This window comes from Microtus oregoni, unplaced genomic scaffold (genome assembly GCF_018167655.1).
Source record: "Microtus oregoni isolate MIOR12 unplaced genomic scaffold, Mior012 000013F_ref0000133, whole genome shotgun sequence".
Taxonomy (NCBI): Eukaryota; Metazoa; Chordata; class Mammalia; order Rodentia; family Cricetidae; genus Microtus; species Microtus oregoni.
In genome coordinates, this window is record NW_024543072.1 from 11,384,998 (window position 1) to 11,404,860 (window position 19,863).

The following is a 19,863-nucleotide window of genomic DNA, read 5'->3' on the forward strand; positions in this document are numbered from 1 at the left end:
CCTCTGTTCAGCTGCTACTTGACTATACGACCACAGGTCCCCTCTAATGAGAGAGCTCATTATAATCTTTGCCTGCTAAGTGCTGCTGCTGCCTCCAGGAGCCTGGCCTCATCTTCACCCACTGTGCTCCAGGACCAAAAGCTGGCTCATCTGACAGTGAACAAAAGAACATAGCTTCTATTGGTGCAGCTGCCCAGTGCCTCATTCATTCACCTCTGGGTTTTTTTTTAGCTTATTTTTGACTGCATAAATGGAGCAATACTCCTGTTGGCTGTACAACAATGTGTTCCCCAGAGATTCTGCATTTTTATTAAGTATCTCCATATCTCTGTGTGAGCGAAGAGCCCTGGTGGTACTCTACTGCTCCACTTATTCTGATGGTTGCTTCTGCCTTGCCTGGGATGGGTAAGTACCCCGTGGCTTTGGGATCCTTTCATTCTGTAGTAACGTTCAGTAATAAGAGCTCCCACCCTGCTTCCACCTGCCGGCCACGGCTATCATTGTGTTTCTCATACCTCACATCTCTCTCCCGGGGATCCTATGTCAATTTTCTATGGGCAGAGTCTCCTGGGACCTTCGGTGGTTCTGTGGCCTTCTGGACCATTTCAAACCTAGCACATTCATTTGTCTGCACCTTTATTCTGTGCCTCTTTCGTCTACTGTGGCAATTTTGGGCATTTATGCTTTTACTGCAGGCCATTGCTTTTTCTAAGCTTCCAAGAGCCAACCCCTAAGCATCTCAGCCCCATTCATGAGACCCTGTCTGTAGTATAAACCGTGCATCACAAGAGAGAGAGAGCCTGTGTTAATCCACATGTCCTTCTAAATCTATCACTGACCCTCCATCCAGTACATCCAGTACCATTATGATCGGTCCCGGTTATGTGCTCCTATGTCCTGATACATGTGAACCATTCTACAACGGCTTCTCCTGTGGTGGGCCCAGACCTTCCAAGGACAGGCTATGAGGCAACATGATCTTATGTTTGCCCAGGCAGTCAGAAGACAGGTCTAAGTAGGTCACGTGAGGAATACATGCTACAGTCACATCTCCGAAGAAAAGAGTATGGTCTTCATGGGCCACAGCATTCACAGAAGTATAGAGTTTTGAGATTCCTTAAGAAAGTGGACCAACCACAGTACACCAACCCTCAAGAAACACCCCCCCCCCAGCAGGCAGGTCTCTAACTTTGGTACAACAAAGTAAACTCTGGAACCCTGTCACCCTCCTCTTTAAAACCTGCTCCAACCCTTGACTGTATCATCTACAAGGGCTGGGAGTTTATGTACTTACTGTGAGACCTTCAGATGCCCTGTGTTGAGGTTAGATCAGCCCTTTGTCTTTCATGATCTCTCTCTTGCCAGGCGTCCAGGGCCCTCAGCAGAGCCTGGCACAGTCTTCTAAGTTAGTCCTTCCTCCTGAATCTGAGAGGTAGGTAGGCATAGGTGTCTGCCATCCCCACTATCTGCACCAGGTCCAGCACGTGGCATAGGCCTTATGCCCTCAGAGTCCACATCCTCAGGTCATCCCTGGCACTAAGACAGAAACGACCATATAGAGAATTTAGGAGGGTGCTTGGGGCGAGGGTGGTGCACATCTGCCCAGAGGTGGAGTGCTTGGGGCGAGGGTGGTACACCTCTGCCCAGAGCTAGGAGAACCAGTCTTGACCAGAAAGAGAAGCCTGCTGTGATGTGCTGTGACAGCTACGACTCCTGGAGCGTTGTGGCAGCCAGAGCTGTTTAGGGCCCTCCAGCCTGCATCTGCCTGCTGTACTTGGCTGACCCCAGGAGAACAAACAAGGCCAGGAGGGGGAACTGGGCAACGTGCTTCTGTCAGTTCACTAACAGATCCTGCAGAAGGACTCAGATCTGAACCCTGAGAGGACAGCAGTTGGAGCTGACGGCAATGGCCTGGCAGTTAGGGGTTTGAGAGCCAGATGTGTGTGGCAGCATCCCCCGAAGTTACCTGAAAGCAGCAAGAGAGTGGAGCTGGGAGGGACCGAGAGAAGCAAAGTGGCCTCTCTGAATTCTGCCACGTGAGAGGACAGACAGGAGGAGATGGAAAAAGGTTCAACTAAGACATACAGGACAGATGGAGAGGGCCTGAACACCAAGCAGAAGGCAGAGGCTTTGTCTATCTCAGAGAGGACCATCAGAGGTTTTGAGGAAGACTGGGGGATGTAAGGAGGCTACACAACCCCAAAGGAGTTGCGATTTCCAAAGTGTCCCTTTGGTTGCGTCTGCAGCAGACTCCTCTTAGTTAACTGGCCCGAGCCAACTCAAACACACCCCAACCCCCACCACCCCCTTCTCCAAATCGGCTCCTTCAGATTGTCACTCCCCACAGGGCTGCATTCATGCATCCGTTCTAAATAGTCCCACTGTTCAGCTTTAACGAGAAGTAATACCAATGCCCGTGTTTGCTCAGAGAGCACCATATTTCATCAAACCAGAGCCCATGCAGGCTCAGATTACTGTCCGAGACAATGTTCTGTAATCCTGGTTTATTCACATGTCACGGGTATTTTAGCAAAACAGAAATGAATGGCCCTCACCACCCTAGGAAGGACGGGGAGAGCTGGGTCCCCGCCCAGGGGAAGTCGTGCTTAGCCTGGCCACAGTTCTCAGAGAGGCCGACTCTGATCCTCTTGGTTTTTCCTGACTTTCAGAAAGAGAGTGTGGGCTGAGGAGGAATCACAGATAGGGTAGTTATTTCCCCATAAAATGTGAACTCCACGGATGAGTTTTGCCAGAGCAAAAATAAAATCTGTCATTGATTATAAAGTCCTTTGTGCTTGTTACTTCACAGATTTATTACACTCTGGCCTGGCAGCCTGGAGAGGCCCTGAGATTCTTGTCTCTAGCGCCCCACAGCTCATACCCCAAAAGGGGACAGGGACTTGTTGGCATTTCTTTTGTCCTCCAAGGGCCAAGCACTTTGGAAATTTAGATGAAGAGCCGTGAATCATGCCACAGACACACAGATAACAACAGCTCATTCTAGAGGGCTAACACTTGCTAGCCAAGGAAACATGTCCCTTCCCTTTTAGCTTTTAGCAGAGTGCAGACAAAAGTGATTCCTCTGCAGAGCCTCTCACTAAACATCCCAGTGTCTGGGCCCACTCTGAATGTGTGCTAGCCTCTTTCAAACCCACCACAGAAGGAGCAGCAATAACGCCGGCAAAGCAATCGCCGATCATCTCTCCTTAGACCTTACCCATAAACCTCACAATGTTCTGCTCATGCTGCTGTTGAAGAAATAGAAGCCCAGAGAAAGTGATCAAGGTGCTTAAAGTCTCACACAGCTAGGTAGTAATGGAAATGGGACATGAGCCAAGTCCTAAATGACCTCATAGGGGTCATATGGATGCTGCCACTTCCCAGACCGGGTTGACGTGAAGCCACAGCCACAGCACACAGTACTGGAGGTGAAACGGGGTGGCTACCAGACTTCCAGGATTTAGAGGGGACATGGGGCTTTCCCAGAGCAACAGAGCTGGTTAGAATCACAAGCTGACTCAGTCATAGAAGAACTGGATAGTACAGGGAGAACTTTTCATTTGACATCTACCTGGGGAATGATTTTAAAGAAACCTAATAGTTCCTGTTTCTTAGAGCTATCAGTTTGCTACACTGGGGTGTGGGACTTCCAATCACAGGGTTTCTAACTTCTTACTTCCTGTTTTGTGAGTTGAAGGCAACCTTCCTTCCCCAGAATGTATGGCTTAGAGGAAGGGAGGCTGAGGTCCCCTCAACTTCTACCCTATCTCTAGAAAGAACACTCTTCATCCCAGTCCATCAGGCCAAGAGCCTGATCTTAACAGAATGGTCCCCGAGAGCAGAACGACTGTGTGGGAAGCTGTGGAAGTAGAGGACTGGAAGATTTAGATCCATACTCAGCCATCAACATTCTTATTACTCTGAGCTGCAGCCCGAGCTATTAAAAACAAAACATGTTCATTGGCAAGCTCCACAATTAGCCTCATTTCCACGCTCCAGCCCTGTTCAGCACGAGCTGCCTTTGCACAGATTGCTTCTTGTCTGCGCTGTGCTGTTTGGAGGGCTGTTCTGGGAGCTAGCGAGGATGTGACCCAGTGGTAATCTGAATTGCTTCACCAAACACATTTTTATCCCATCATCTCGGCCACATGAAAGGGGGCCACAGTGCTCCAGTGCTCAAAACTTTACAATCCCGCTGTTCGGCAATAAAATGAGGCAAGAAATATTAGCCGTCCCTGGCTGATGCCTTAATTCTTTCGGAACAATGTCGGAGAATCTGTATCCTACAGGTTTTAGTGCCTGCTAAAGCCTGACCCTCGAGCTGGCTTGAATGGAGCCAGAATGAGTTAAGGAGGGCGAGGAGGCTTTAATGGACAAGGATCCGAATAGCCCAGCTTGTGCGGCCTCCTGCCGAGTCACCCTCCTTTTCACAGGCCTCGATTGTGTTTGGCCCCAGCAGAGACAAAACTACCCCTGAGCAGAGGCTACCCCCAGCTGGCACAGGTCAGAGGCATTCTGGGGGAGAAAAGAAAAGGGGGGCAAGGGGAAGTGAGGGGCACATGGAAAAGGAGGGAAATGAGGTGGGGGAAGGACATTTGTAAGGAAAGATGGCCAAGGCCATTCATCTGGAGAGATCCAGCTACGGTGCTGGGTCTTGATAGCCTCTCATCTTCAGGCAAACCACTTTGGGAAAACAGCACAAATGGGACCTACATATGAATGGGAAGTTGAGCACCCTGTGCATTAATTTTCAAAATAATATTTATTTATAGACATGATAAATTCTAACCTATGCACTTCTAAAAAGCACAAGTCTCAGAGCTCCGGGTTGGATGAACTTTAATGTGACAGAGATTTTTTTTGAAACTGTAAGTGGGTTGCATTATACACTGGGAGAAACTTTTTTTTCCAGGAAACTTTCAAGGATTGCATTGTGATCCTCCCATGAAAATTAATTATTTTGGTTCCCAGAGCCCAAGCCACCAGATAAGAGGAATATTTGGGTTCACAATTGTGCAGATTATTGCCATGCAAGACAGAGGGTGTCCATGAGCTGGATATATAGAAGAACATGGGTTTGGAGGGTCCTGTCTGTCCCTCTAAAGCAGTGGTTCTCAACTTGTTGGTCACAACCCCTTTGTGCAAATGATCTTTTCACAGGAGTCACGAAAGACCCCTGGAAAATATAGATATTTACATTGCAAGTCATAACAGTAACAAAACTACAGTTTTAGTTGGGTCATCACAACCTGAGGAACTATATTAAAGGGTCGCAGCATTAGGAAGGTTGAGAACCACTTTAGACTTAAAGATTCCTTAATATTTAGGGCTCTGGCCTCCTTTCTCAGTCTGCTGAATTCTATGGACCCCATCCCTAAAGAACGTTTTCAAATGTACAAAATGAAATACCCAGGCTAATAAAAGGGAATCAACAGCCCTGTAATTATGAAAAAAAAATTAAAAGCAACTCAGCAGCTTAATAACATATGAACATGCTATTACATATTGTTTTTTCATGTTACATGTTGAACATAATAAATATTCCATTTCATTAACTCTCTAATTACAATAATTTCAATGTAGTTTAAGCAAAATGTTTGCTTTGGAAAATGACTGAGTAGTGTCGATCTGTGAAAAAGCCATACTTCTAGCACTGTGATTGATTGTTTGTTTGCATACCATTAGAAACTAAGTTTCTGCTAAGTTTCAGTTAAAGTTAGTGACAACAGTCGGCCAGATTTTCCCCCTCTTGGACCTCTGGTTTTATCTGTGGGGAAGTAACTTTGCTGGGGTGGAGCACCTTTGGGGCCCTTCTGCCCCAGGGCTAAACTGACTAGCAGGGGTCAGGGGCGCCCTACGCTAGCACTTTAGGAAGAATTCTTTTCGAGAAAACCGTGAACTTTTTCTCTTCCCTCTCTGATGCTTTGAAACTTTTTATAAAGTAAATTGAAAGCATGCTCTTTTCTTTTTTAGCGACCCTGTCCGAAGATTTATAAGGACCTTTGATGTATTTCTTCAACAACCGGAATCACTGTTGCCAAATAAAGGGTCGGTTAATCGGATAATTCTAATTCTGTATTTTGATCAAGATCTTGCTTTCCACTGCCCGAGTTAGGTCGGTTGAGCCTTGGAGCCACACACACCCCTTTTGTTGTTGTTAAACCCCAGAGCTCCTGTTCCCAAGGCTGCACCTTTGCATTTTGAGCACACACTGGCTCAGAGACAGCTAGGCACACATCCCCTCTGGGGTCCTCATGGGGGAGCTGTCATCTTCCAACCACATAGCCATAGCATGCCTTTGCAGGGGCAACCCCGCAGGCGGCCCCCCCTCCGAAGGCTTCCCAGCCCCCGCGACGCCCAGGCTCAGCTGCAGGCAGCGACACTCCGGAGCCGGCCACGGGGTTGGGTCTCCGGCTCTCAGCGGGGGAGCAGGGAGCGCGCTCGCCCACGCCCACGGCCCTCACACTCGCGATCGCACACCCCGGCGCGCGCACGCCCGCACACCAGAGCTCAGGCACAGCACACCAGGGCCACAGACGGGTTCTCAGCGGTTGCGAGTGGGGACACAGCCGATTCCCCTCCGAAGGCGCCCTCGGCCACCCCGCCCCTCCCCGCCCCTCAAACTCGCCAGTCCGGGCGCCACTCCGTGGGTTGCAAAGTTTGCATCGTGAGGCAATCAAGGGAGCGCGCCGGCTGGGCTCGGCTGGGCTCCACGAGGCTCCGGACAGCTGTGACCGCTGGTCCCGCAGCGTGGATGCATTGCGCTCAGCGCTGCCGCCGAGAGCCAATCGCACTACCTCGAGTCGGGTCACAGGAGCTGTCCGAGTCCCACGCGGACCCTCCAAACTTAGACGAGGTGTGCAGCCAACCCTGAGCCTTCCCTGTTTGTCCTCCTGGACTCAAACCCTTCGCCACCATCACTCAGCCATGTCTTCTCTTCCTGCTCGGATCAGTTTGGGGTCCCAGCTGCTGCCGATGGTGCCTCTGCTCCTGCTGCTGCTGCAGGGCGTAGGCTGCGGCCACAGGGGCCCATCATTGTCCTCACTGCCCTTGGCAGCCGACGGTCTACAGAGGGACAAGGACCCCCAGCATTCACCTGGGGAAGCTGCAACTGCGCTGGGCCCAGGAGCCCAGGATATGGTCGCTGTCCACATGCTCAGGCTTTATGAAAAGTACAACCGACGGGGCGCTCGACCAGGAGGAGGCAACACGGTCCGAAGTTTCAGTGCCAGGCTGGGTAAGTAGAAGCTACATCGGGACACAGTCCTCCTTATTCATAGAGTCCTCTTATCTATCCTCTCTATTTCTTTACGGCTCTGCTTCCCACCTCCTATCTTGTACTGACTTTTATTTCATCCTTTCACTGACAATCCATTCTGTTCTCTGTACCTGGCTAGAGTTTGCAGTGGAGACCAAAGTGGCATTGGGAGGGAGATCTCCTGCCCCTGGAAACTTCCACAGTTGCTGGACAAAGGTCAGCATATACAGAAGGCTTTAGGCACAGAGTGGAGACAGACATGGGCTGGAGAACAATCCATGGTGTTAAGTTGTCTTGACACTTGCTGTATGACAGAGGAGCATGGTTGGCGTGTTACAAGGCAGTGCTGGTGCAGGTACCAAACGCTGGACCCAGGTAGGAAGCATGATTGGGATGACAAGGAAACAATGTGCTCTCTGAAGGGCCTGCGTTCCCATGACTTCAGAAGACAGGTTTTAAGAAAGGTCCAGAAGCACCTTGTCCCTCTCCTGGGCCATGCTCCACGTCTCTACTTGCCACACCAAGAGTTGGGCTTGGCGGATGCTCCCTCCCTACCCTCTTCTTAGAGAAGGTCACTCTGAGCTTCAGCCCACTGACTTCGGATTGAGCAGCCCTTGCCAGCCCCGGCCTAAGTGCAGAGGAAGTGCAGCCTAGGAAGCAGGTGGTGAGAAGACCCTGGTTGTCATGGTGACTGCTCAGAGTTTCAGAATGCTTTCCAGAAAATATGGTCAGGGGTCTCCTGCAGTTGTCTGAGAGGAGACTGTTCCTCAAGGAGAAATCCTGCAGCTGGCAGTCTTCTCTCCCAAGAGCGGTAGGAATGAACTGCAGCCAAGTTTGAGGTGGAAAAATGTAGGTTCAGAGCATGTGTCCTACCTGATGCTCACTGGCTTCAGGGCCCTGGTGACATTGTGCCTTCAGATTCAGACATAACACGGGTGAGGGATCGACTCTCACAAAGAGGCACATCCTCCATCATGCTAACCAGGTCAGTGTCCCTCTGGCTTCCCCCATACCTTTTATTCAATACCCGGAGTTCATTTCTGGAGAAACATTATTAAGTCACTTAAGAAGCATTTGGCCCAATTGAGTTAATTCCCTGAAACTGTGTGGACTTGTTTGTAGTCTATAAAATGGGTAGTGTGTGGTAGTATCTCCCCTCATGGTTGAAGCTAGATGGCATGAAGTAAGAACATCAGTTCTGAGCCCTTGGCCGGACTGGGTGGTGTTGCACGTTGTAACTCCGGGAACAAAAAGCACTGTGATGAGCACTTTGTGCACATCTAGGCTTGAACTTGACCTTTGTTGCCCTTTTTGTCCTTGAAGTCTTGAAGTGGAGGGATAAAGGTCTCCAAGGTCACCACTGCAATAAGAAGCGAGCATGCCCACTGGTTACAAGCACCTGCGGCAGCCCATTCAATAAGGGGTGCAGTTCTGTCTGTTTTCACCAATCAGAGGAAATACTTCCTAGTACAAATAGCGGCGGACATTTTAACCCCGACAGATGGCCGGGAAACTACACCTTAAATCCAGCACCCCCATTTTGCAGAGAAGGACAGAAGACCAGGACAAGGGAGGAAGTTATTGTACCTGTCAGACAGTAATAGCTGTTCTCACTGCCACGTACCACCACAGTCTCTCCATCAGAATGAAGCCCAGAGTCTGGGAACAGAGCATCAGGGTGTAACAGACCGACATGTTTAAGAAATCAGAGCTCTAGTCTAGTCCTGAAGGGTCTGAAAATACCTCTTATTTGGATTCATTATACAAACTAAAGAGTGAACTACAGAAGTTCCAGCTAAAGAAGTTCCAGCTTTCCAGGCCACTGGCTGTGCGCCACCGCACATATCACTTGCCTGTTCTGGGCATCATTTCTTGTGTGCACACAGAGGGGGTGACCACTGAATAGAAGGTAGATTTGTGCCTGGCACAGAGTCGGAGCCTGTTTCTTGTGCCTTGCCTTGGCTCATCTAAATTGTTCCACACCTAGTCTCAGACGTTCTTGTCTCTTGTCGGAAGGTCCATCTGTGGGGTGTTGTGAGAAGGGCACAGACTCCTTGCCACAGCCTCCCAGGTAAGCACATCCTGCCAGACAGCAAACGCACCCACTCCCAGAAGCTGTTACCGCCGCTTCTCCCTCCTCTGCAGCAAGACCCGGGCTCCGAGCATGCGCTAGCATCCTGATCCCGGTTCTGTGATCCAGCCACAGGACTGCAATTCTCATGACTAAGAGTTTCTTTCCACTTTTAAACTGTGACTCTGCTCCTGATTAATAACATTTTTTTTCAAGGAGCTCAGATATGGCAAGGACTTTGAGCAGTTCTTGGTATGTGCTCGTTTGCAATTTATTAGCTCTTAACTGTGATTCCAGCAGCTTTCCTTGTACCCTTCCACTCCCCTCTCCTGATGTGCAGCTTGTTCCCCCGTGGTCTGCATCTGTGGAGGAAAAGCCTTTGAGTTGGCTCTAAATTCAGGTTAGACCGCCGTTTACCTCCACGCTCCCAACGAGTGATTTGTGTTTAATTCCAAGCTGGACCCCTACCAATGTGATACCGAGCTAGTTTTCTTCCTCTCCCAGACATACCCAGCTGTCAAAACTGCCAAGTCAAGCTGATTTCATTCTCTGGTGAAGTATCCCAATTCTGTTACTGGAGAGAATTGCCAGAAGTCGAGTAGCTCATGGAGGAAAAAGATATTTACCTAGCTTGCGTTCTGAGACTGGAAGGCGAACCATCGTGGTAGTGGCTCTGGTGGAAAACCCTGGGGTTAAATCATAGTGTCACGGTTCTGTTGTGGCTGGAAAACTTGTGAGAAGGACTGGTCATGAGGCAAGACAGAGCAGCAGAAAGCAGGAAGAACAGGTAGCCTTTAGCCAGGTGTAACAGCCCCTCTCTTGGGAACTAAGTGAAATCTAAAGGGAGACATATCTCAACTGACTAATATTTACCCATTAGGTGCCACCTCTTAAAGGTTTCAGTACCTTTAACTATTGCTACCCTGGAAACTGAATGCCCTGCATTTGCAGAATCCAAAACATAGCATCCGCTTTTCCTAAGCATTTCACTTGGAGGACATAAAGATGCTCAGAGTGATGGTCTCGCCCAAAATAGCTCAGGACCTGGGGAGGACCCAAAGGCTAGTGCAGTGGAATGTGGGTGTTAGTGTAACAGCAGCTGGGGTGCTCTGCGGGATCCCTAAGGGTAGCACTGACAGGGAGGGGCCAGTGAGGTCTTCACAGACAGAAAGACCCTAGTGTGTTGATGGGCGGGTTGAATGCAGAAGGGAGACAGTCCATTGTGTGTTGGGGCTGTTGGGCATTTGGTTAGGAGAAAACTGTGGAGGGAAATAAGTAGAATGCAGCCAATCCCTGAGGACCTTGATTTTAACTGCTGACAATGGAACAATGTACCATGTGTACACCAGAGAGGGGGGAGATAGAGAGAAAGGGAAGGGGTGGGGAAAAAAAGAGAGAAGACAGGCTGTTTTTTAAACACAGTAACAAATGATAAGTTATTCTTATCACACATCCTGATACAACCAGCGTTAAAGTAATATTTTGTGGACTCAGTTCAGCCCTGCACTAACAATGCACATATGTCTACAGACCGTGCACATAGCCACTAACCTAATGGGGCTGCGTTTTCTTTTTTGTTTTTTGTTTTTTTTTGTTTTTTGTTTTTTGTTTTTTTGTTTTTTCGAGACAGGGTTTCTCTGTGGTTTTAGAGCCTGTCCTGGAACTAGCTCTTGTAGACCAGGCTGGTCTCGAACTCACAGAGATCCGCCCGCCTCTGCCTCCCGAGTGCTGGGATTAAAGGCGTGCACCACCACCGCCGGGCTGGGGCTGCGTTTTCTTCATGCAGGTATTCCCATCTGCAGCTCTCCTTGAGGTCTCTGCAGTTCTTCCCCTGGAAAAGACCTCATCCTATGGGTTTTGCTGAGGTTCTTTACATAGCGGGGACATTAATCTTCATATCCTATAGGTGACACTTTTGGAGCTTGCATGGGACATCAAGGATTGACAATTCTAGGATAACTGTTATAGTCGAGACCAGGCGAGAAGGAAGCCACGGTGAGGCAGATGCAGCATCTAAAAAGCCTACAGTGACTGAGGTTGGTGTGAAGCCAGAAGGGGGCAAGAAAGAGAATTTTCTGCCAGTGTTGGAAGGGTTGGATGACTAGTTCAGCCTCCTACTCAGAAAGACCCATGAAACAGATGCTCAGCGCAGGCCCGGCCCCCTTCTCCACTGCTTCCTATCTCCAGCTCGCGTAGAAGTTTGCATCGTCTCCATGGCATGCCTGCTCTGCTGTCCCTGGTGACTGTTCCAGGGACAATGAGGAAAGGGTGGCTGGAATCCTGTTCATATGGGACAGAGCCCTCTGTGTGAGTTGCTACTCTTAGGCTGAGACCATCAGAGTACTGTCCCATTCCCACCGTCACCAGGATGAAGCTGAGTGTTCTGCTAAGAGGTTGCAACTTCGAGAATCCCAAAGATCCACAGATATTATATTGTTTACGTAAAAGCAATCCTTTTTTCTGGGAAATACAGAAATCAAAATTACCTATTTTTTCTTACAGCGGGTGATATTTGTTTATACACTCTTGGACACACCATGACAATAGAGCACACGGGAGAGCAAAGGGCATGTGTTTCAGGTGAGATCCACCTGGGGTCACACCTTATATCTGCCTCTTGGCTGCTATAAGACATCAGGCTAGTTACCTGCTCTTTCCAGCATGCCAAGAACTTCCCTTCCAGAGCCTGCTCTGGCCCCACCCCTTCCTGTCTTCTCAGGGTGCAGGGTCTGCAGTAGGAACCCATCATTCCTACCTGCTTCTGAGCAGCAAGCAGCCACCAGGTCTTGTGCTAGTATCCAGAGTTACAGCATGAAGTACAGCCAGCAAAGCCTCTTGGGGTGTGTGTTCTGGAGGGATATGCAATAATAAATACACGTCAGGATATTATGAGTGACGAGAAGACAAAGTCAGGGTGAAGAATGTGAGTGGCTCTTCAGCCGCAAAGCCAAAAGGGGACACCGTATGAGGTAGAGATCTGGAAGAGGCCTAGGTGACCAGGAAGCCACGGAGGCAGACGAAGGACCATGCCTGTCATGTACCTCTCATCAGAAGGCCAGGAGAATGGGACCTGGGGTGGGGAGGACAGCTGTAACTGGGGAGGTTGGCAGGACGTTCAAGCGGGACACGAGTAAAGAATGGAGTATTTAGGTGTCAAGGGCCTGAATGGAAGCCGTATGCAATTTAAATGTCCCCATAAACCTTGTTTAGAGTGCTTTGCAAAGCTGTAATGTGGTCGGCCCCAAGGGTAACTGTGATCATTATTATTCTGTGTTCCCAAGAGGCCTTCAAGCACCTTCACCTGCCTTTGCCGGGACTCCAAGCAGCCCGTCACTTAGCAAGCACAGACCTTTTGCAAATGTTTATTGGGAAACTGAATGGATAACTGAAGGACAAGGGGAGGGAAGCCGTCTTCTCATTGGCCGCGAGAGAGGAGCCACAGTGCTCTAGTGTGGTATACAGGACAGAGGGACTTTGCTTGTTTTCTTCTCGGTGCCCTGTGCCCCACTTAACTGGAAACATCAGAAGTGCCTCCACTCTCAGTCACAGCCTGGAGCTTCTCTAATGCATGCATGGGCCCGCCCCCCAACTCTGGGCTTGAGGGTGACCCATCTGGACCTCAGCATCTCCTGCCAGGAAGCATCTTTTTGAGAAATTTGTCCAGTGAGCGGTGAGCTCCCTCTACCTAGATGCATTCAATTCAAGTGTAGTCAAATCTTTCCTTTTCACCTGGCCTCTGGAGGTTCCTCCCACTCTGGACCAATGAGCAGCATAATTGATTAAGAAATACCTGAACTAGATAACAGATAAACAAAAGCTGCCAAGTCAGATGTTATAGAGACTAAGTCGTGTGTGAACACGTTTGAGTTTGCATAGGAAACCCTTGCTCTGCCATCCTTGATCCTTTACATAAAAATGGCAGGGAAGTACCTTTGCGGGCAGCCCCTGTGCCAAGCATATGGCATGTGCCATTTCTTTAGTCCGGCAAGGATCCCACAGGCTGAGGGTTCTAGTCTTCCTAGGAGACTAATGAAAGAATAAGGTTTAGAGTATGATGCTCACCTCTAAGGCCGAGAGCTTGTCTTCTAGGGTGTTTGCAGCTTAGAGGTGTATGCTGCATAGCGAGCTTCCCTCTACACGGATCAGTGGGTGGGAGGCAGAAGGTGGCACAGGCTATCCCCTGGATGTCTACATGCGTGCTGTAAGGATCCCCAGGCTGCAGCCAAGAGCAGGGACACCTCCCTGCAGCTTCCAGCTATGAAGTTCTGCACGTTCACACACCTCCCCTGAGGTGAGTGAGTCTCCAGCTTCCCCCATAGTCTTAACTCCAAGACGTGCCAGTTAGGATATGGGCCTCCGAGTCATGACACTCAAAGCCACAAAGTTCTGGGAGGCCAGGTTTTAAGTCCTCAGGACCCAGCATCACTTCACATACGGGGCACGTGCCAACTGCATAGGCACGTGCCAACTGCATAGGGACCCGGTAAGGACATCTCCAGTCTCTCCTCAGCCCACTGTAGGTGTTTCTCCACTTCTTTATACTTTGTGGGGTCCATTAAGGGAGCTTGAATATTCTCGATAGAGTTATGATTCCTTCCCAATAGAAACAAAATACTGAGCCAGTGTGTGGGTTTTTGAGAATTTTTTTAAAAATTATTATTACTTTCGGTTTATGTGTGAGTGTATATGTACATACTCAAGAAAACCAGAGAGTGGCATCAAATCCTCTGGAAGTTAAGTTACAGAGAGCTGTGAGCTATTGTGTAGGTAATGGGAATCGAACCTGGGTCCTCTACAGAAGTGGCATGTGCACCTAACTACTGAGCACCTTTCCAGTCCTAAGCCAATGGTTCTTGAAAAATGATCCCAGCTCATCCTCTGGATACAGGTGTCATATAGACTGACCTGTCTCTTGAAGAGCGTAATCTCCCCCTCCCTGGTACACACCCCCTGGGCTTATGAGCTCTGAGTCTTTCCCTGATGTATTAAGCAGACAGGCCTTCGACTGGAGAAGGAGGAGGAGGAGACGGGGGAGGGGGAGGAGGAGGAAGAAGAAGAGGAGGAGGAAGAGGAGGAGGAGGAGGAAGTCCACCCAGCCACTTTGGTCTCCTTCTAGTCTGTGTATCCCAAGACTTCTTCTCCTTGTGAATCCTAGACCTCCTTCTTGTAGAGAGTTTGCATTGCTGCCAGGACTGGAGTTGCAGGTGGCCCTGGGGAACACCTGGTAGAACCAGGAGCAGACAGGGCTTCCGGCTACTCCTGGAAAGCAGAAGTTTACTATACACACACACACACACACACACACACACACACACACACACACCTGCTAAATGTGCCTCGCCCTCCTGTGCGTGGGTCTCCAGATGGCAGTGTGAACCTTGGAGTGGAGGTACCTACTGAAATTTCCATATTGCTATCTTGTTGAAAGAACAATTTTTGTTTGTTTTGTTCAAGATAAGATCTCTCTGTGTAGCTCTGGATATCCCAGAACTCTAGATATTACTTTGTAGCCTGTAACTCACTCTGTAGCCTCAAACTCACAGAGATCCTCCTATCTCTACCTCCCAAGTGCTGGGATTCAAGTCATACACCACTATGTCTGTGTGTGTGTGTGTGTGTGTGTATGTGTGTATATATACAAGTGTATGTATATGTATGTATATATATACAAGTCCTAGGACAGAACCCAACAAGTGTGGCCTTAATTCTATATTATCTTAGAAGGTCCTAAGGCTGCAGCGAAAAATAATGAAGATCTCCTTATTTCACCTCATCTGGAAGAGCTATCACATTACCAGAAGTTACCTTTAAAAACTGCATAGTACAGAGTGCTGGGCAAATACTGGACCAGCTGCCTTGAGGCAGGTCTTGGATCTAACCCAAACCATCACAAACTCTTCATGAAGGTGTCAGTGACACGGCTTTTTTCTTTGAAAGCCAATGGGAGGTGAGGAGGGAACATCAGGAGCTTTAGTGTCTTATAGACTTGATCATTGCCCTCTCTATCCCTCCCTCCCCTCTTTTTCTCTCTCTACCTCCCGCTCCCCACCCCCCCTTCCTGGTTTTATCTTCATTTCTCTCAGTGAAAGGGTGACAATTCCTTACCTTTGGATCTCAACTGTACAAGTTTATTGAGGATAATAAAGGAAATTCTCAGGCCTGCAGTGTAAGGCCTGCAGGAGCTGAGGGAAGAGAAAGGAGTCTGGCTTGGAAGTACTGGGTCGGTGGGAATTGTACCACTACCCCAAGAACAGGATGCTCTTCAAGAGAAAATCTAACAGGCTGTGGTCTGTCTTTCTCTTGCAGAAGTGGTCAACCAGAAGCCTGTGTATTTCTTTAATTTGACATCCATGCAAGACTCGGAAATGATCCTCACAGCGACCTTCCACTTCTACTCAGAACCCCCACGGTGGCCCCGGGCACGTGAGGCATTATGCAAGCCGCGAGCCAAGAATGCATCTTGCCGCCTCCTGACCCCAGGTCCACCAGCACGCTTGCACCTAATCTTCCGCAGCCTCTCACAGAACACGGCCACGCAGGGGCTGCTCCGCGGGGCCATGGTTCTGGCACCTCCGCCACGTGGCCTGTGGCAGGCCAAGGATATCTCATCGATGGTCAAGGCTGCCCGAAGAGATGGAGAGCTGCTCCTCTCTGCCCAGTTGGATTCTGGGGAGAAGGACCCCGGGATACCCAGACCCAGTCCCCATATGCCCTATATCCTTGTCTATGCCAATGACCTGGCCATCTCAGAGCCCAACAGTGTGGCAGTGACTCTGCAGAGATACGACCCCTTTCCAGCTGGAGACCTGGAACCTCGCACTGCCCCCAACAGCTCAGCGGACCCCCGCGTGCGCCGGGCAGCTCAGGTCTCTGGACCCCTGCAGGACAATGAACTGCCAGGATTGGACGAGAGACCAGCACCTGCCCTGCATGCCCACCACTACCACAAGCATGACTTCTGGCCCAGCCCCTTCCGGGCACTCAAACCCCGCACCGGGCGCAAAGACCGCAAGAAGAAGGACCAGGATACGTTCACCACCTCCTCACAGGTGCTGGACTTTGATGAGAAGACGATGCAGAAAGCCAGGAGGAGGCAATGGGATGAGCCACGGGTCTGTTCCAGAAGGTACCTGAAGGTGGACTTTGCAGACATCGGGTGGAATGAATGGATCATCTCGCCGAAATCCTTCGACGCCTACTACTGTGCTGGGGCCTGTGAGTTCCCCATGCCCAAGGTACCACTCTGTGTTCTGATCTTGTCTCATACTAACTTGGCTCTGCCCTGTTGGCCATCTTTCTGTTGGCCCGACCTGTTTCATTATTTGCAAAATGGAGATGATATATCTCCTGTCTGCAGAGGCAGACACTGCCTGTTAGGGTTGATTTGGTTTGGAGGTGCTTTTTTTTAAAAGTGTTGGCTTTGTTTTGTTGTTGTTGTTTGTTTGTTTGTTTCCTGAGACAGTCTCTCTGAACGTCTCTCAGGCTGGCTTCAGTCCTCCTGGTTAGCCTCCCATCTTCTGGGACTAGAGACATGTGTCACTCACTAATACCTTTAACTGGAATCTTTAAAGCAAGGCATTGCTTCCTAGATGCAAGGAAAAGGGCATTCCCAGAGAGCAGACATCCTCAGAGATTGAGTCAGTGCTGCCTCCCTGTGGACAAGTCAGGTATCCAACGTTCCCTCCTGACCAAGGCTCTCCTACCTGTTCTAGTCTGAACCAGGAGCACTGATGCTGGTGATCGGGCTGCTCTGGGTGTCAGTAGTTCTCCCAGTGGGCTCCCCTACTGCTTTGGGTGTCAGTGGCTCTCCCAGTGGGCTCCCCTACTGCTTTGGTTGTCAGTGGTTCCCCTGGTTTGTCCCATCCAACAGCCAAGCCAACCTTCCCAGTGCACAGAAGTCTGAAAGATACACAGTCCTGGACTGTTTCACCTTCCTGGCACTGAATTTTCACCTTCCCCCAGGCTGGGTTAACTCCATCTGTCATCTGCGCGGTGGTAGGCTGCCCACGTCACCCCTCAGTACCCACTGCAGTTTCCCCTGCTTCGTTAACTCTGCAGACTCCTCTGTGGTCTATCTTCCAAGAAAGAAAGTCGGTGTGTAAATTCAATCTGAACCTCGATAAACAGACCAAGTGGGAAATCCCAGGCCCAGATGTGGGCCATATAATCTGTCTGGAATTAAGGGCCTTCTCAGATCCGTGCACATACAAGAGAGGATGGGAGACAGCTAGTGAAGAGAGGTGCACTGCTAAAGGGCTTCACATGGGCCCAGGACAGATGTGGCCTCGCAGCTACTGAGTTTTCAGGCTGGCTTGCTGCCTCCCCACTTTCAGAACTGACTGAACCCCACACATGGTCTTGCCCTTCTCTTGATGCCTCCTCTCTATGCACCAAACACACACACACACCACACACACACACACACACACACACACACACACACACACACACGGCTTCTTGTTAGCCACAGCTCTCATCAGCCAGTCAAGAACTGAAGCCTATTACCTGGCCGGCTGTGTTCATCTTTTCAGAAGTGGCCCCAGTTTCCAAGCCAGGCCAGGCCACTTCCTGAGGCATCTCTACCATGCGTCTTAGTCATTTGACTATCTGGTAGTCATTTGGTATCTGTTTCAGTAAAATGAAGGTCACACTGTCCATATAAATTAATAAGGTGTCAAGATGCAACAATGCCCTAGTGTTGATGTCACCCCAAGTCCAGCACTTATTGCAATGCCTGTCTGCAGCCCTTGCTGCACTAAGTACATCATTTTAGTTTCGGCCACAGTTTCTCTGGGCCTGTGGCTGCTGGCTGAAGCATGGTTCTAGGCCTGCGAACCTTCCTTCCAGCTCAGCACAAGGTACTCCTAGGAAGGTGACATGCAGGTGCCCCCAAGTGGTCAGTTTCAAGCAGTAGATGTGACACCCCTTTAAGAGTAGAAAAAGTGGGCACCTAAGGGCACCAGGACTGAGGCTGTGGCTGATTTCAGAGGAAGCATGTATCTGGCTCCGGGCAGAAGCTTTTTCTTCCAGGCCACCCATTGCATGGCCTTATTCGAGAAACTGTGGTAAGCCCTTTTCTCTGAGCTGTCTTTTCTCATCTTGCAGATTGTCCGCCCATCCAATCATGCCACCATCCAGAGCATTGTCAGAGCTGTGGGGATTGTCCCTGGCATCCCAGAGCCATGCTGTGTTCCAGACAAGATGAACTCCCTCGGAGTCCTTTTCCTGGATGAGAACCGGAATGTGGTTCTGAAGGTGTACCCCAATATGTCTGTAGAGACCTGTGCCTGTCGGTAAGACAGCTTCAAGGTGGAAGACAGTCTGGCGTCATCCCAGCCCTGCAGAGTGGCATTCCTGGAGGCAGGACTTGACTCGGGGCAGCTGCAGGTGCTAGAAAGAGCTTGTAGGCAACCCTGCTGGGACCTAGAAAGATCTGTACACAGTGCCATTGTTCTTCAGTTTTCCCTTAGCTCTGTAAAGACTCTGAGTTCCTGGAAGGAGCCTGGAATCAACTATGGTCTCAAGCTTGCCCATCAGCCCTACCCACATTTTCCAAGGCCTGGACATAGCATGTGATGTGTCCACAATGTCGACTCTGCATTCATCATCTCATAACCCGGAAGGAATATGCAAATCATGGGGCACTCACCCCTATAGCAGGTCAAGTACTCATTCTACAACCCTCAGGCTACATACTAGAAACAGGACCTAAATCTTGGCATGAACGTGTGTTTTCTCTTACGTTTTCACTTTTATACATGCAATATGCACATGCAATCAAGATCGGTCTCTTCCTTTAATATATGTATTCTTTATTTTAAAACTAAAAGGAGAGAGTTGACTCCCCCCACAGAGGTAATAGTACAGGTTAGCTATGGGCTGTTTGAACATGCATACGGAAATAACATATACAGTAATATGTTGGAATACTAAAAAATAACCAAGATTTTATATTTTTGTAAATTATACTTTGTATACTGTAGATTGTGAGTGTTCTGTGTTTTTATGGAAAGCTAATAAATTAAAGGTACAGTGATATCTGGAAAAACTGAATATCTCCCATTCCAAAATAGCAATTGTTCCCTTATCCGTTCTGTAAATCCCTACCGTGCCTTAACATCAAAATGGGTCAGGGTTCCAAGATGGTAGAGTCACCTTCCTAGAGTTTCCTCACATCCCTAGCCCTGTGATTGGTGGATGTCTGTGGCAGCCTTTGTCTTGAGTGACAAGAACAGGTCTTTTAGTGGAAGCAATAAAAACAGGAGAATTGACATAAGCAGTTAGGGAATATCTCAGGAGCTCCAGTTCAAGAGGGGCTGGGAGGGCTAAATAATCTCCTTTACATGTTTTCAGAATACAAGGCTGTCTCCCAACAGCCCTCTCACAAACAGCCACCCCAAATGACACCCCAAATAACTCAAGTATTGGCATGATCTTTGCCTTCCTTGCAGTGGTAATTACTGAAGCCCCGAGCTGAACATGTTTTTAAAGGAGAATACTGGTCCAATCTGAGACAGATGCACCACAATCCCAT

At 49.3% G+C, this 19,863-nt stretch overlaps 1 protein-coding gene across 1 annotated transcript; it reads left to right on the forward strand.

Annotated features, from left to right (window-relative positions):
- The first annotated feature begins 6,923 nt into the window (after positions 1–6,923).
- Positions 6,924–19,377, forward strand: Gdf10 (growth differentiation factor 10). Its single transcript, XM_041662778.1, has 3 exons — positions 6,924–7,237; positions 15,636–16,564; positions 18,435–19,377. The coding sequence occupies exons 1-3, from the start codon at positions 6,928–6,930 to the stop codon at positions 18,624–18,626; spliced, it is 1,431 nt and encodes a 476-aa protein (XP_041518712.1). The 5' UTR covers positions 6,924–6,927; the 3' UTR covers positions 18,627–19,377.
- Positions 19,378–19,863: the final 486 nt, after the last annotated feature.

Coding starts and splice junctions, on each gene's coding strand:
- Gdf10 (XM_041662778.1), top strand. CDS start 6,928: ATGTCTTCTCTTCCTGCTCGGATCAGTTTGGGGTCCCAGCTGCTGCCG. Junction 7,238..15,635: donor AAGTTTCAGTGCCAGGCTGG/GTAAGTAGAAGC, acceptor TTTCTCTTGCAG/AAGTGGTCAACCAGAAGCCT. Junction 16,565..18,434: donor GTGAGTTCCCCATGCCCAAG/GTACCACTCTGT, acceptor CTCATCTTGCAG/ATTGTCCGCCCATCCAATCA.